Consider the following 13,908-nt stretch of genomic DNA (forward strand, 5'->3'; position numbering starts at 1 on the left):
GCACGCACGCACACACACACACACACACACACACACACACACACACACACACACACACACATATTAATGAATTGAAAATAAGTGTCCGATGTTGGAGAAAATTTCTTCTAAGAAAGGTAATTTTGTGTACTTTAATTAAAACATGCAACGCAAAAACAAGAATCTGCAAGGAGAAAGTAAACGATGTTTAAGTAAAATACAAATATGTAGGTTGCGTCCATAGTGGGGCGTGGCAACAATATGACGTCAACCAAAGCCTAGCAGCGAGTTTGAGATTTCCGTTAAGATATCTTTTTTTTATCTATTGCATGCACAGTGATAATTTTTGTTTTTCAAAAGTGAAAACCTTTATCTGCTAAACTTAATTCTAATTCTACCAACTTATAGCAGTTAAAGAATTGTGCAAAGCTTTAGCCTACAACCTCCATGTTACAAAATTATGATATGTCTACTCATACCCTCCCTCATATAGAGTTACGTTGTTACATTTTTACACGTCTTCTTCTCTTCTTAATCCCGTTCGTGCCCAAGATACATTGGGCAGATGAAGTAGAGTTCATCTGATTCATAGACCTCGGCATATGAAGGGATAGTGTGGTCAGTACTATGCCCAGCCGCCTTTATTTCCCTAACGTAAGTTAGGTACCCATCAGAGCTGGGTGGGATCAGGGACAGTCTACTGACTTGAACCTGGATTCGAACTCAAGACTCACGGGTTAGCAGTCTACCGCTAAGCCACATATACATTGCTCCCCATTATAGAGTCGCGTAACATTTTTTTTAGAAAAAAAACAGTTGTTTCATTAAAAACAACTGCAAAGACAAATTAGTTATTTTATCTTACCAATCTTTAAAAAAAAACGTAAACTAATAAAATAAATTATTTATCAGGCTATTCTAATTAGCAGAATTTAAAAAAAAACAAGAATAAACAAAATCAGATACAGTGTAATTAAGCCAATACCGTTTCCCTATAACCTAGCCTCAATATTCAATATAATGATATGATAAGCAACCCCCTATCTGATCCCTACCTAGTGGACCCAACTCACCAATCGTGACGTCGTTGTTCCAGGTTTACACGTTTTTACATGTCTTTGCAAATGTATTTAAAATGTAAAACTGTGTATATAAGTAAAATAAAATGTGCAATCTTTCAAGTCGTCATTGTACTTTCTTTGTACAGATTTTTTAAAAATTAGTTATATGAATGTATCCACAGGTACAGAATATAATGTGGCTGGCCAAATTATGACGTTTTTAACTGGCCAGTTTTCAAATGCCGAGGTCACAGAAACAGGTGAACTCTTGCCCCACCGGCCGTCATGTCCGAAAGAGAACTTCAGTTGTCAAAATGCGCCTATGCCTGTGGGTGTGTGTGTACACACAGAAATGTAAAATATAAACAAAGGACTGTAATTTAAATTGAAAAAAAAAATCAAAATTCTCAGTGGTTTGCCAGATAGTTATATAAAACTTGTATCCCTGTATTGGAAGTTATTCGTTTTGGTTGACATGTACTGAAAAGGCAATACGACTTTCATATTGAGTCAACCTGGGTTTAATTTTATTTTTTAATATAAAAAAAAACAAACTGTTGTTCATGGATGTTTCTAGTCTTTGTTCTTGGCATGGGGTCGCCTAAACTGAAGAAGCTTCATGTTTATTCATATTAGGGCAACATCTGGTCGTTTTAACTAAGGGGCGAAGCTTTGTGCTTGGATATCCAATGCACAATCATCAAATGGTCTCCTATGGAGCCATATTATTATTGTTTCCAAACATTTGTTTTTAATCTTTCTGTTTGGAATATGAAGAACCGAAGAAGCATTCAGTTCATTCATACTTAGGCAGTCTAGGTTATGATATAAGTATATAAGGGTCAGCTGTAGATTAATACAGCTGTACCTATAGTGCTGGTAAGTAGGTCAATAAACAGTTCTTTGGCGCATGCAGGTTTTATTGAATCGTAGAACGGGTTGGTGACCTACTTAGCAGCCCTCAGAGGTTTACGAGGTGTCGTTATCTTGGGATTGGGAAAGCCCGTTTTCAACACTGTGGGTGGCGCCACTGAGTAAATGTTTGGGGGATTTGATGAAGCGGATACACCTGGACCGGAAGGTCTTGTTGTAGAAGCTATAGATGACGGGGTTGAGGGCGTTGTTGATGAAGAACGACCGCTTGAAGAAGTGGTGAGCGATGTAGTAGCTCCCTCGTACACACAGCATCTTCATAACGAAGGTTGGAGCGAGGTTGGAGAAGATTTGGACGATGAGGTGGGGGAGGTAGCTGAGGACGAACCCGAGGGTGACGAGGAGCATCATGATGGTGACGCGGGAGGTTCGGATCTGCCGGATGCAAGATTTCCGGCGTTTGTTCGAGGTTGTGGCCACGCTGGCTGATCTGGAACTGCTCACCCCGAGTTTGTTGATGGAGGTCGTGGAGCAGGAGCTAAGCTTAGCGCTGGTTAGCAAGGCGGAGTTGTTGCTGGTGGTTGAAGGGTTAACTTCCATGGAGTCCCACGTGACGTTGGCGGCTCGGAGTTTGGTTGGTTTAAGCAGGTCACGTGGTCTGCCTGGCATGGAACACAGGGAGTCGTCCGACGCCGAGTGTTTCAGGCTGTTCCGGCTTCTGATAGATGAGCGATCCGCTTCTTGCGAACAGTCGTCGTAGTTACAGTCATCACGTGACTGCGCCTGCTCACGTGATGTGTTAGTGACGTAATCAATCAACACCGGCATTGACGAAGCGCGTCTGACCGTGCTGCTGTACCCACACTCGTCTATCCCGGGGGTGCTGTGTGACGCCCACTCCCTCCCCCTCACCTCCTCCCGGGGCTGCATCGCCTCCTCAGAATCCCAAGGTCGAAACCGTCCGAACGTATGCCCCATTTTTCTGAATCTTTCCGGAACATACTCTTGGTTGTCTACTAAATCATAAGAAACTTTCGAGACCTTTCTCGATGCTGGGAACGTGTCCACGGACCCGGAAAGATAATTATTTAAACTTGTCTTAGTCACGACAGACGTAGACCTGACTGGACACTCAAGGATCGATATGATATCATCGTCATCATACACAATCTTATCATCAACAGGAGTCTCTACTTTTTCATCGTCAAATACGGGATTAACATCTCGCGAGAAGAGTCTTTTCACGGAGTTGTTGAACTCGGAACATCGCGAGAGTTTGACGCCATCTTTAACAAGAAGAGATGTGGAGTTGTGATGCGAGTCTTCCTCTTGAAGGTCCGCGTCGTTGATAGAGTAAATCGTGGAATTCCCGTTTCTCGAACACGTCAGGACCTTATCTCGGGAACACGAAATGACTTCAGTAGTGACCGGGTCAGGTTTGTGATTGTGGTTGGTGTTGGTGAGGCAGATTGTGATCTGTGGTAAAACAGGCATGCTGCCGTACGACTGCGCCGAGAGGGTGCGGCGTCTTTTCTTCTGGTTGTGGATGTTGACGATGATGAAGCCGTACATGACGATGAGGACGATGATGCAGACGACCCAGGTACCACCCAGGAGGTACTGGTACCCCGCTGCCAGTATGGAGCCCCGGTACTCGTCGTCTATGGAACACTCGTGGACTGTATGGTTCAACCTGGTGAAAAATATCCACACATTTAAATGCTACATTTTATTTTTTATTTTGGCGTAAATCTGTAAAAATTAATGCACACTTTCATAAGCAAAGGCTTATAAGGCTAAGAAAGAAGAGATCATCTATTCCCTTGACTACACGATTTGAAGGGGATTTTTGTCAGAATTTTGCTCAGAGTGCTTGACATGTTCTTACTGCCATAATGCCTACCTAGTTTTATTCTCCATTGTATGTACAATGAAACCCGCATTACTACATACTCACATGTAAACTTCCTAACTACGTCATTCTTGCTTCATAGTCCCTGAAGCATGTATTGATACTATTCTTTACCTATAGTTTACCTCACTGCACCCTCCCTTGCATGTCAGCCTTGTTACAGGCAATATCTTCACCTGACCAAGCCACACCATCCCTCACCACCCTCCTTGTCTACCCACTCCCTCCCTCACCTTCATCTCGCCTAGCCACTCTCTCCCTCAACATCCTGCCTAGACACACCCTCACTCACCCTGTCTCCCAACACACTCCCTCAGCTTCACCCTAACCACACCCTACACAATGCAAACCCACACCTTGCCCTCACCATCTTGCCTACCCACACCCTGCCCTCACCATCTTGCCTACCCACACCCTGCCCTCACCATCTTGCCTACCCACACCCTGCCCTCACCATCTTGCCTACCCACACCCTGCCCTCACCATCTTGCCTACTCACACCCTGCCCTCACCACCCAGCCTACCCACACCCACACCTTCACACTGCCCCACCCCACCCCTCACCTGTAATCCGTCTGCTTGCCGTACAACACCAGCGCTGGACTACAGAAGACGAAGGAAAAGAGCACCATCAGTCCCACCAGGATCTTGCTCTGACGTACACTCATCTGTTTCCGGAACGGCTGGCATATCCGCCGGAACCGGTCAACGGCAACCACCACCAGGACGGTGACCGATCCACAAGAGCTGAGGGACACCAGGAACCTCATCACCTGTAATTAGTAATTAAATTAGTAGTAATTAGTAATTATGCCGACTAGCTTAGCTTGGTCTGCTCTATATGGAGCTCGAGCCTCAACCAGTATTTTCCAATTAGTCCGGTCATCGGCTTTTTTTTGCCGTCTTCTAAGACATCTTTGAGGACTTCAGTTATTCTAGAAGACTTCACCTCAAGGTCTGTCTCGGGCGACCTCACTTTCCCCCCCCCCCCCCCCCCCCCGTGGTGGTGCCACTCAGGTGCCGGACGTGTCATGTGCGCATTAGCCTTTTGCCATGTTTGTCCCACCCAGCGCCACCTCCCCCTTCAGATATTTGCTGTTGAGTTTTTGTCCTTTTCCATTACCAATTAGTGCTCGTAGTAATTAGTAGCTCTACCTATACGTACTTTTTCAACAAGTGATTAAATAGATTAGTGCTTACAGTAATGTGGGCAGGGAATATTAAAAAGGGGGGGGGGATAACTATACCAACTACTGTCATTGTAAGATACACATACAAAATACGTTTTATTGAATTAGTGTAATTGAAGTGAGTTTTGAGACAACTATGAAATTCTTGTTGATGTCGTTGTGTGTGTGTGTGGGGGGGGGGGGGGGCTCGTTTAAAATGAAGTGGTCGCGTGCGGACAGGAAGGGGAGGATATTCGATTCAGAATTATTATTGTCGTTATACATGTTAAGATTCGTAGCAATCTAGAGATCGGATTATCAAGCGCGCCTTTTACCACTAGACCACGCCATCTCCACAACTTCAAAATAGCACACAATTCATTTTGTGTGCTGTAGGTCTTTAAAACTTTTCCCCGTAGTGGGTTGCGTTATACAGTTTGGGAATCGCTCCACTTGAGCTGGTAGCCAACCACAGAAGAAAATTAACTAACAGGAATGTGTGAAAGAGGGGTAAAGGTCACTTCCGGAGTTTTTTAAAGTGAGCTCTGGTATACAAATTGATGGGTTTTTTTTAAGTTTTTAAATTAATGACAGCCAGTTGGACTTTAGACAAGAATCAGCTTGTTAACAGTGAATTGTTTGAAAGTGGTTGTTGGTTAAGTTTTAAATTTTAAATTAAGTGGGGTTGAGGGGGGGGGGGGAACAAACAATTTTATTTCTATAAATATAAAGGCAAATATAAGCAATATCAAAATTACTTAAATAAAAAGGAAATTATTTTAGAAAGATATAGGCCGTACGTTTTGTATGAAGAGGATTTATACGGCACACATTGTGAGTCGGCGAATCTACAAAATATCATAAGTATGTAAGGAGAAAATAAGAAGAAAATAGAAAAAGAACACTTTGGGTTAGACCTAAACACCGAACCTACTTACGATGAGGTACCAAATTGTTCTCACTTACATAACCCTATTTAAAAAATCCCTCCCCCCTCCCACCATGTTTATATTAATATAATTGTCTTTACAATTGAAAATTTCCAAATACAATGTTTGTAACAATTTTTTAAACCTATGTATGCAACAATTTATGACGCATAGGCGCGTGGCACGTATTAAGTAATAACAAAAACATTACTCTCATTACAAACCGTGTTTCAGATCACCACCTTAGACATTCTTGAACGTTGAGCAACTTCTTTAACGCACTGTGTCCTTAAGCTACAATTCCTTAACGCAACAATCAAAATAATTTTGATTGATATTTTTAGATTAAAGCCGAAATGAATTTTTTTTAAACTTTGGAATGAAGCGCTGCAATATTTTATGTTAAAAAGCTATATAGTAAATAAAGTTCCCTTTTCGAACCTGGTGGTCCATGGGGCAAGTAGAGTTCACTTGTTTCTGTGACCTCTACTTTCCTTAACGGACTCAGAGACGTTTAATTAACATTAACCCGGATTCGAACTCGAGACTTTCGAGTTAGCAGTATAACGCTCTTCCACGCTAGACCACACCGTCCCGAAAAAAAAAGTATTAAAAATTTGCTAATATATCTTCAAATCATTATCTCAATTATAGGATTTTTGTCTTCACCAAAGACCATGTCATTCCAGCTTCGCCCATCTCCCTGAATTATCAGTTCAACTCTTGATGTTCTTAAGCGTTTTATGTCACATCTCCTGTGCATTAAGCTCTAAGACTTGCCTTTTTTTCTGAACGTGTCTGATCCATCCCCGCTTGTTTTTAAATATTTATTTTCTAAACCGGACATTTTCGGTTAAGAGAGGGATCGTGAATGGATTTAGTTCGTACCCCGCTTACACACTGTACTATAAAAAGTGTGTGTGTGTGTTGTTCAAAAGTCTAAACCCCAAGTAAACTCACTACCTAAAACCATGTTGTGTAACAGCCTAATGCACGCCCTAACATTATTAATTACTGTATAGTATCAACGCATGTCTATTGAAAGTAAATATTTTATTTCCCTCACATTTACACACAAAAAAAGAAAGCACGTACACCCTTTCCCCACCCCCAATAGAACAAAATGGAAAAAAATCTAATTATAATATATATACTTTTCCTAAACCGTAAGTCTCGAGTTCGAACCCTCGGGCAAATGAGGCTCGTTAGCTGGGGACAGCCACTATTCTAGGAGAGACAACACAGTCAAACAACTGCTGCCTTGTAGTTTGTTCTTGGTTGGACAAAAGGCTATGGAAGCAAATCCAAAAAGAAAAGCAGGCTGAAATCGGAGTCAATAGCCTCAATGGCGCATAACCAGTTGACACGTATACTTAATTGTGCTGGAGGGGATCCCTTCCAACACTAAAATCAAGAACGAAGAAGAAGAAGATATATACTTTTAATATACTTTTTAATATACTTTGTGTCTTGGGCACGAACGAGACAATAATGATGATATAATTAACCAGAGTCCGCTACCTACCAGTGTTTCTTCCAGACTTTTTTCTCCGGGGGGAGGGGGGGGCACTTGATACTTTCGGGGGGGGGGGCAGACACTGCTCAAAGTATATGTCTTCTATATACATTCCATGTCGTTCGGGGGAGGGGGGGCGGTAGACTTTTTTCGGGGGGCGAAGCCCCACCGAAGAGGTGCCTGGAGGAATCTCTGCTACCTACACCAGACATTTAAGTGCGCCCCCTATCCATGCAAGTTTTAAAATTCCCACCCTCTTTACGAAGAAAAAATGTCTGAAAGAAACAACATCACCAAGTCTAGAAGACAAAATATATCAAAGAATGGACGCGTAAGTTCCAAGCAATCAGTGTTTCTTCCAGACTTTTTTCAACGCGGGGGGGGGGGGGGGGCTCTTGATATTTTCGGGGGGGGGGTCAACATTTTCCGGGGGGGGGGCGGACAATGGTAAAAGTATATATTTTCTATGTAAATTCCATTTCGTTCGGGGGGGGGGGGGCTGTGATGCCTGGAAGAAACTCTGAAACTCTGCAAGCAATGAAGTACCCACCTTACAAGCTGCGGGGATATCCAGATCTATATCCTTCCTCAGGTCCACCATCTCAAACGGCATCCCTAGCAGGCAGTTCAGCAGATCAAACGACGCCATCGCCATGATGAAGCTCTTGGTGGTCGAAGGCGGAAACCGGAAACCGTACACCAGAATCACCAAGGCGTTGCCTGGCAACCCGACCAGCATTAGAATAGCCAGCAGAATGTACGTGGGCAGTTTCTTCACGACTTCGCTGTTTTCTTCATCTAAGACGTGTTCCCACAGCTCTTGTGGCGTCAGGTTGTGGAATCTCTCCAAGTTTTCGGAATAACAAATTTCGCCTTCCATTTCTATTTGATTTGTAAACAACTAACAATAACCTTACTGGTTTCTTGAAATCCAACACAACTTTTTTACCAAGTCAACAGCCAGCTGATTCACTGCCGTTCGCGTCATGTCCAGTTTGTACACTACTTGTAAACGCTATTCACAAACAAAGGGAGGCTATCCTAAACAACCACTTATTTTATAATTTGCTGGTTGTTTTATTTTTCTACTGGCGAGACGAACTAGTTTTTATACTGTAAACACTTCATTATTTTACAAAGAACGTATAGGCCTACATTTTACAACACAATACTGTTAGGATATATATTTGAATTGCTGTGATTTAAACAAGATATATACTTATATTGAAAAAGCGGCTCACCATTCTATTTACAACATTTACTAAGTGATTGGTCATAACCGACAGCAATTATCATTAGGGATGATTAATTATGTTGATGCGTGGACGGTGGGAATTTTCTTCCAGCATTTAGTAATTAAATACTAGTCCTATATTATTTAAGGTGTAACCAGAAACTGTGTTTTGATAGATGAGTGTTATTGTGAAAGCCTTAGCATAGGGAAGTGCAATGTGCTAGGCCTACAACCCAACCCTAAAAGATGTAATGTGCCATAACCCAACCCTAAAAGACGTAATATGCCCTAACCCAACCCTAAAGGACGTAATATGCCCTAACCCAACCCTAAAGGACGTAATGTGCTACAACCCAACCCCAGAAGACGTAATGTGCATCAAAAGGGATATAAAATTAACAAGCGGTTTTTTATTAGAAAGGAAAAGGTGTCACCAAACCGCATATATATATATATATATATATATATATATATATATATATATATATATATATATATATATATATATATATATATATGTGTGTGTATATGTATGTATGTATATATGTATAGGCCTATATATATATATATATATATATATATATATATATATATATATATATATATATATATATATATATATGTGTGTGTATATGTATGTATGTATATATGTATAGGCCTATATATATATATATATATATATATATATATATATATATATATATATATATATATATATATATATATATATATATATAGGCCTATATATATATATATATATATATATATATAGGCCTATATATATATATATATATATATATATACTCATATCTGGGGCATCCCAACATGGATACCGCTGCGTTATGTGTATACATACATTTTATATCACTTTTAGAGTAAGGATTTAAGTTTGGATTGGGGTTAGTGTCATTTTTGGGTTTAAAGCTATAATTATGGTTATTATTTCAATATGGGAAAACATAAGCGAGAAGAAAAAATATTTTTAAGCAGTCATTCTTTTAATTTTGTTCAGCCAATTGAGAGCAAATGAATTGAATTAGTTGTTTCTTTTATATTTTCATTTAATTGGCATGACGTCATTAATTTTTTAATGTATGTCTTGTGTGTCGGTGTTCTTAATTAAACACAACAAAACACAGCCAGGTTTAATAAAAAAAAGATTACATTGGCAAATAAAAACTTGACTGGCTAATTAACAAATAATTAATTAATCCACGAGCCGGATCTGGGGAAACCAAACATCACCACATCAATCAGATAGGGGGCGCTGTACAGGTCTTGTGAGTCACACCTGGTGGGGGTCCAGAGTTTCTTCCAGGCATCTCATTGCGCCCCCCCCCCCCTTTCCGAAGGTTTATCGCCCCCCCCCCCCCCTTTCCCCACCTCCGAACGAAATGGAATTTATATAGAAAATATATACTTTTTCACCTTTAGGAACGAGGGATGTGAGCCCGAACAGAATCACACCAGTAAAGGTGGTGACACCAGTACAGGTGGTGACACCAGTACAGGTGGTGACACCAGAGGTAGTGACACGAGCAGAAGTCGTTATACCAGCATAGGTGGTGACACTAGCAGAAGTGTTGACACCACTAGAGGTGGTAACACCAGATAAGGTGGTGACACCGCTAAAACTTTTGGATATGGCCACTCAACTGTATTAGGACATTGCTCCTATATTAAATGGGAACTTCTAATGTAGAATGTAATTCATTTAAAACCCGTATCATTTACTACAGCACCAGATTAGTTCCCCTACTTATCATCAAAGCACCCAATTACGTCCTTTACTTATCATTACAGCACCAAATTACGTCCCTTACTTTTGTATTGACCTTTGTAATGACGAAGGTTTCACGTGATAAAAAAAACCTCATTTCATAAAGAAAACTTAACAAGTTTAACGATAAATAATAACATCTTCAACACTGTAAACAATTTAAAATTAAACGACACACCCCCAAGAACTGCTTGAACTGGTTCGCGCGTTGTGTTGTATAATATATCTATGGGAGCCCGACGTTTTCCCGAAAGACACTTGCCCGAATGCCGTTTTCCCGAAGGCCGATTTCCCAAATGCGACAAATGCCCGAATGGACACTTGTCCGAATGCGACAAATGCCCGAATGGACACTTGCCCGAATGCGACAAATGCCCGAATGGACACTTGCCCGAATGGGACAAATGCCCGAATGTCGTAGACCCTTTATCTATTACATTGTCGATATTTTCTCTTGTAAATCACATAAGAACTTTAAGTTTAATGGCTTATTAGGTCAACCCCAAACCTTCAAGTTTGATATTCTTTTGTAAAGCTCTACTTAAGCCTGTTAATATATTCATCTACGAATCAGCTGAAGATTGATGTAAAAATAATTATTCTATGATTGTGTCATTACAGAGGTGTCTGCAAACGAGACTTGATGCACGCAGACATATATGAACACATGTTGGAGCAACTGGCCCTAGAGAGGACATTGTGGAGACTGACCGTGCGGACTGGCACCCTCATCGCTGAAGGGAAAAGGGGAGAGGTAGTCTCTAAGGGGAAAAGAAGGATCAAATCTGCCCAAATGGTAAACAATGATCTGCAATAACTGTAGCAGCGATGGCCACTCCAGAAGCGGCATGATCTGCCATAACACATCTTGTACCAAAAAAAGGACATCTTACTTCCAGTAGCGTAGCGAGGGGGGGGGGGGAGGGGCGGAGGGGGACATATGTCCCCGGGCGCCGACCTTAGGGGGCGCCAAAATGGGTTGGAAAATTAAATTGAAAGGTTGAGGGGGGGAGGTGCAAATCGAAATCTTGAGGGGGGTAGAAATCGAAAGTTTGAGGGGGGGGGGGAGAGGGGGTGCAAATCAAAATCTTGAGGGGGGGTACAAATCGAAAAGTTTGTCCCCGGGAAGGGTCGCTACGCCTCTGCTTACTTCTCTGGGCGCATATTCAATGTCTCTCAAGGCAAAAGGAGCGCTATGATATTAATACATTATATAATGATTTTTTTTAAAAATAACAATTGACGTCTCGCTTTTAATTAGCTGATTGCCCCCCTCCCCTCTATTGTTATACTTAGTCATAGTCAGACCCTCTCTGCCCCCCTAAACGACGTCACACTTCAGTATACCGACCACCCCCCTTCTAAATTAAAATGGTAACTGATTAAGCCATTGTTCCATTACAATTTATAAAATCTAAGCTAAAAAACGAGATAACTGTCATAATTCAGCATTAGAATGTAGGGCATACTTTCTTGCTCTTCTGTCACACTTCGTCATAAATCCACCCCCACCACACCCCGCCTTTTTTTTTCAGTTATCCCCAATGGAATATCTTGTACGGGTTTAAAATTATAGATTGGTCTATATAGCTATAGATTCCGATGTACACATACCAGTGACGTAGCAAGCAGTGTTTCTTTCAGACTTTTTTCTCCGGGGGTGGGGGGACTTAAAATTTTAGAGGGGGGGGGGGGCGGACTAAATTTTCCGGGGAGGACCACTGGTAACCGTTAATTACGCCACTGGCCCATACATTCTACCTACACGGCAGTAGTTCATGTTGTGGGTGCGAGGATACTGTACAAGTGCCGGTTTTACTCCCAAGGGTTGTGATTGAATTAAGGCTAACGAGTAGGCCTACATATCAACCAGGCATAGTTCACGGTGCTAATTAAATTAAGGCTAACGAGTAGGCCTACATATCAACCAGGCATAGTTCACGGTGCTAATTAAATTAAGGCTAACGAGCAGACCTACATATCGACCAGGCATTAGTTCACGGTGCTAATTAAATTAAGGCTAACGAGTAGACCTACATATCAACCAGGCATTAGTTCACGGTGCTAATTAAATTAAGGCTAACGAGCAGACCTACATATCAACCAGGCATTAGTTCACGGTGCTAATTAAATAAAGGCTAACGAGCAGACCTACATATCAACCAGGCATTAGTTCACTGCTAATTAAATTAAGGCTAACGAGCAGACCTACATATCAAACTGGCATTAGTTCACGGTGCTGATTAAATTAAGGCTAACGAGCAGACCTACATATCAACCAGGCATTAGTTCACGGTGCTGATTTAATTAAGGCTAACGAGCAGACCTACATATCAACCAGGCATAGTTCACGGTGCTAATTAAATTAAGGCGAACGAGCAGGCCTACATATCAACCAGGCATTACTTCACGGTGCTAATTAAATTAAGGCTAACGAGCAGACCTACATATCAACCAGGCATAGTTCACGGTGCTAATTAAATTAAGGCTAACGAGCAGACCTACATATCAACCAGGCATAGTTCACGGTGCTAATTAAATTAAGGCGAACGAGCAGGCCTACATATCAACCAGGCATTACTTCACGGTGCTAATTAAATTAAGGCTAACGAGCAGACCTACATATCAACCAGGCATTACTTCACGGTGCTAATTAAATTAAGGCTAACGAGCAGACCTACATATCAACCAGGCATTACTTCACGGTGCTAATTAAATTAAGGCTAACGAGCAGGCCTACATATCAACCAGGCATTACTTCACGGTGCTAATTAAATTAAGGCTAACGAGCAGACCTACATATCAACCAGGCATTACTTCACGGTGCTAATTAAATTAAGGCTAACGAGCAGGCCTACATATCAACCAGGCATTACTTCACGGTGCTAATTAAATTAAGGCTAACGAGCAGGCCTACATATCAACCAGGCATTACTTCACGGTGCTAATTAAATTAAGGCTAACGAGCAGACCTACATATCAACCAGGCATTACTTCACGGTGCTAATTAAATTAAGGCTAACGAGCAGGCCTACATATCAGGCATTACTTCACGGTGCTCATCACAACTACCATGAAACAAATGCACAGCCAACTCTTCAAGTACCACAGCCAACTGATGAACTTTTGTTTCCGTTTGAATCATCCGGCCGTGAAGTGGGACCTGGGTGAAAGCGCTATTTCCAACTTGACCAATTCACGTCCATTTTGTCTAAGTACTTGAGTGGATTTAAAGTTGGGTTAACGTAAAATTCTAAAACTTGCAAAGAGGTTGAATGTTACACATCAACTTCACAAAATAAACTATATGGATAAGACTCCATTATATTTATTTTAGTACCAGGTGACGTAATCCATTTTTAAAAAGTAAAACAAATCTTAATCATCAGTAGAAGAGGAAGTAAATTTAAATCTATATATATAATTCTCTTCTGGGAGACAGTAGAAAACAAGCT

At 41.3% G+C, this 13,908-nt stretch overlaps 1 protein-coding gene across 1 annotated transcript; it reads right to left on the reverse strand.

The window, feature by feature from the left end:
- Positions 1-1,715: 1,715 nt before the first annotated feature.
- On the reverse strand, positions 1,716-8,532 carry LOC131951635 (uncharacterized). Its single transcript, XM_059313977.1, has 3 exons — positions 7,990-8,532; positions 4,390-4,598; positions 1,716-3,606 (listed from the first exon to the last, which is right to left on the reverse strand). Exons 1-3 carry the CDS (start codon positions 8,317-8,319, stop codon positions 2,010-2,012), a joined length of 2,136 nt encoding a protein of 711 aa, XP_059169960.1. The 5' UTR covers positions 8,320-8,532; the 3' UTR covers positions 1,716-2,009.
- Positions 8,533-13,908: the final 5,376 nt, after the last annotated feature.

This window comes from Physella acuta, unplaced genomic scaffold, assembly GCF_028476545.2.
Source record: "Physella acuta isolate Inbredline_101_S28 unplaced genomic scaffold, ASM2847654v3 ptg000819l, whole genome shotgun sequence".
Taxonomy (NCBI): Eukaryota; Metazoa; Mollusca; class Gastropoda; family Physidae; genus Physella; species Physella acuta.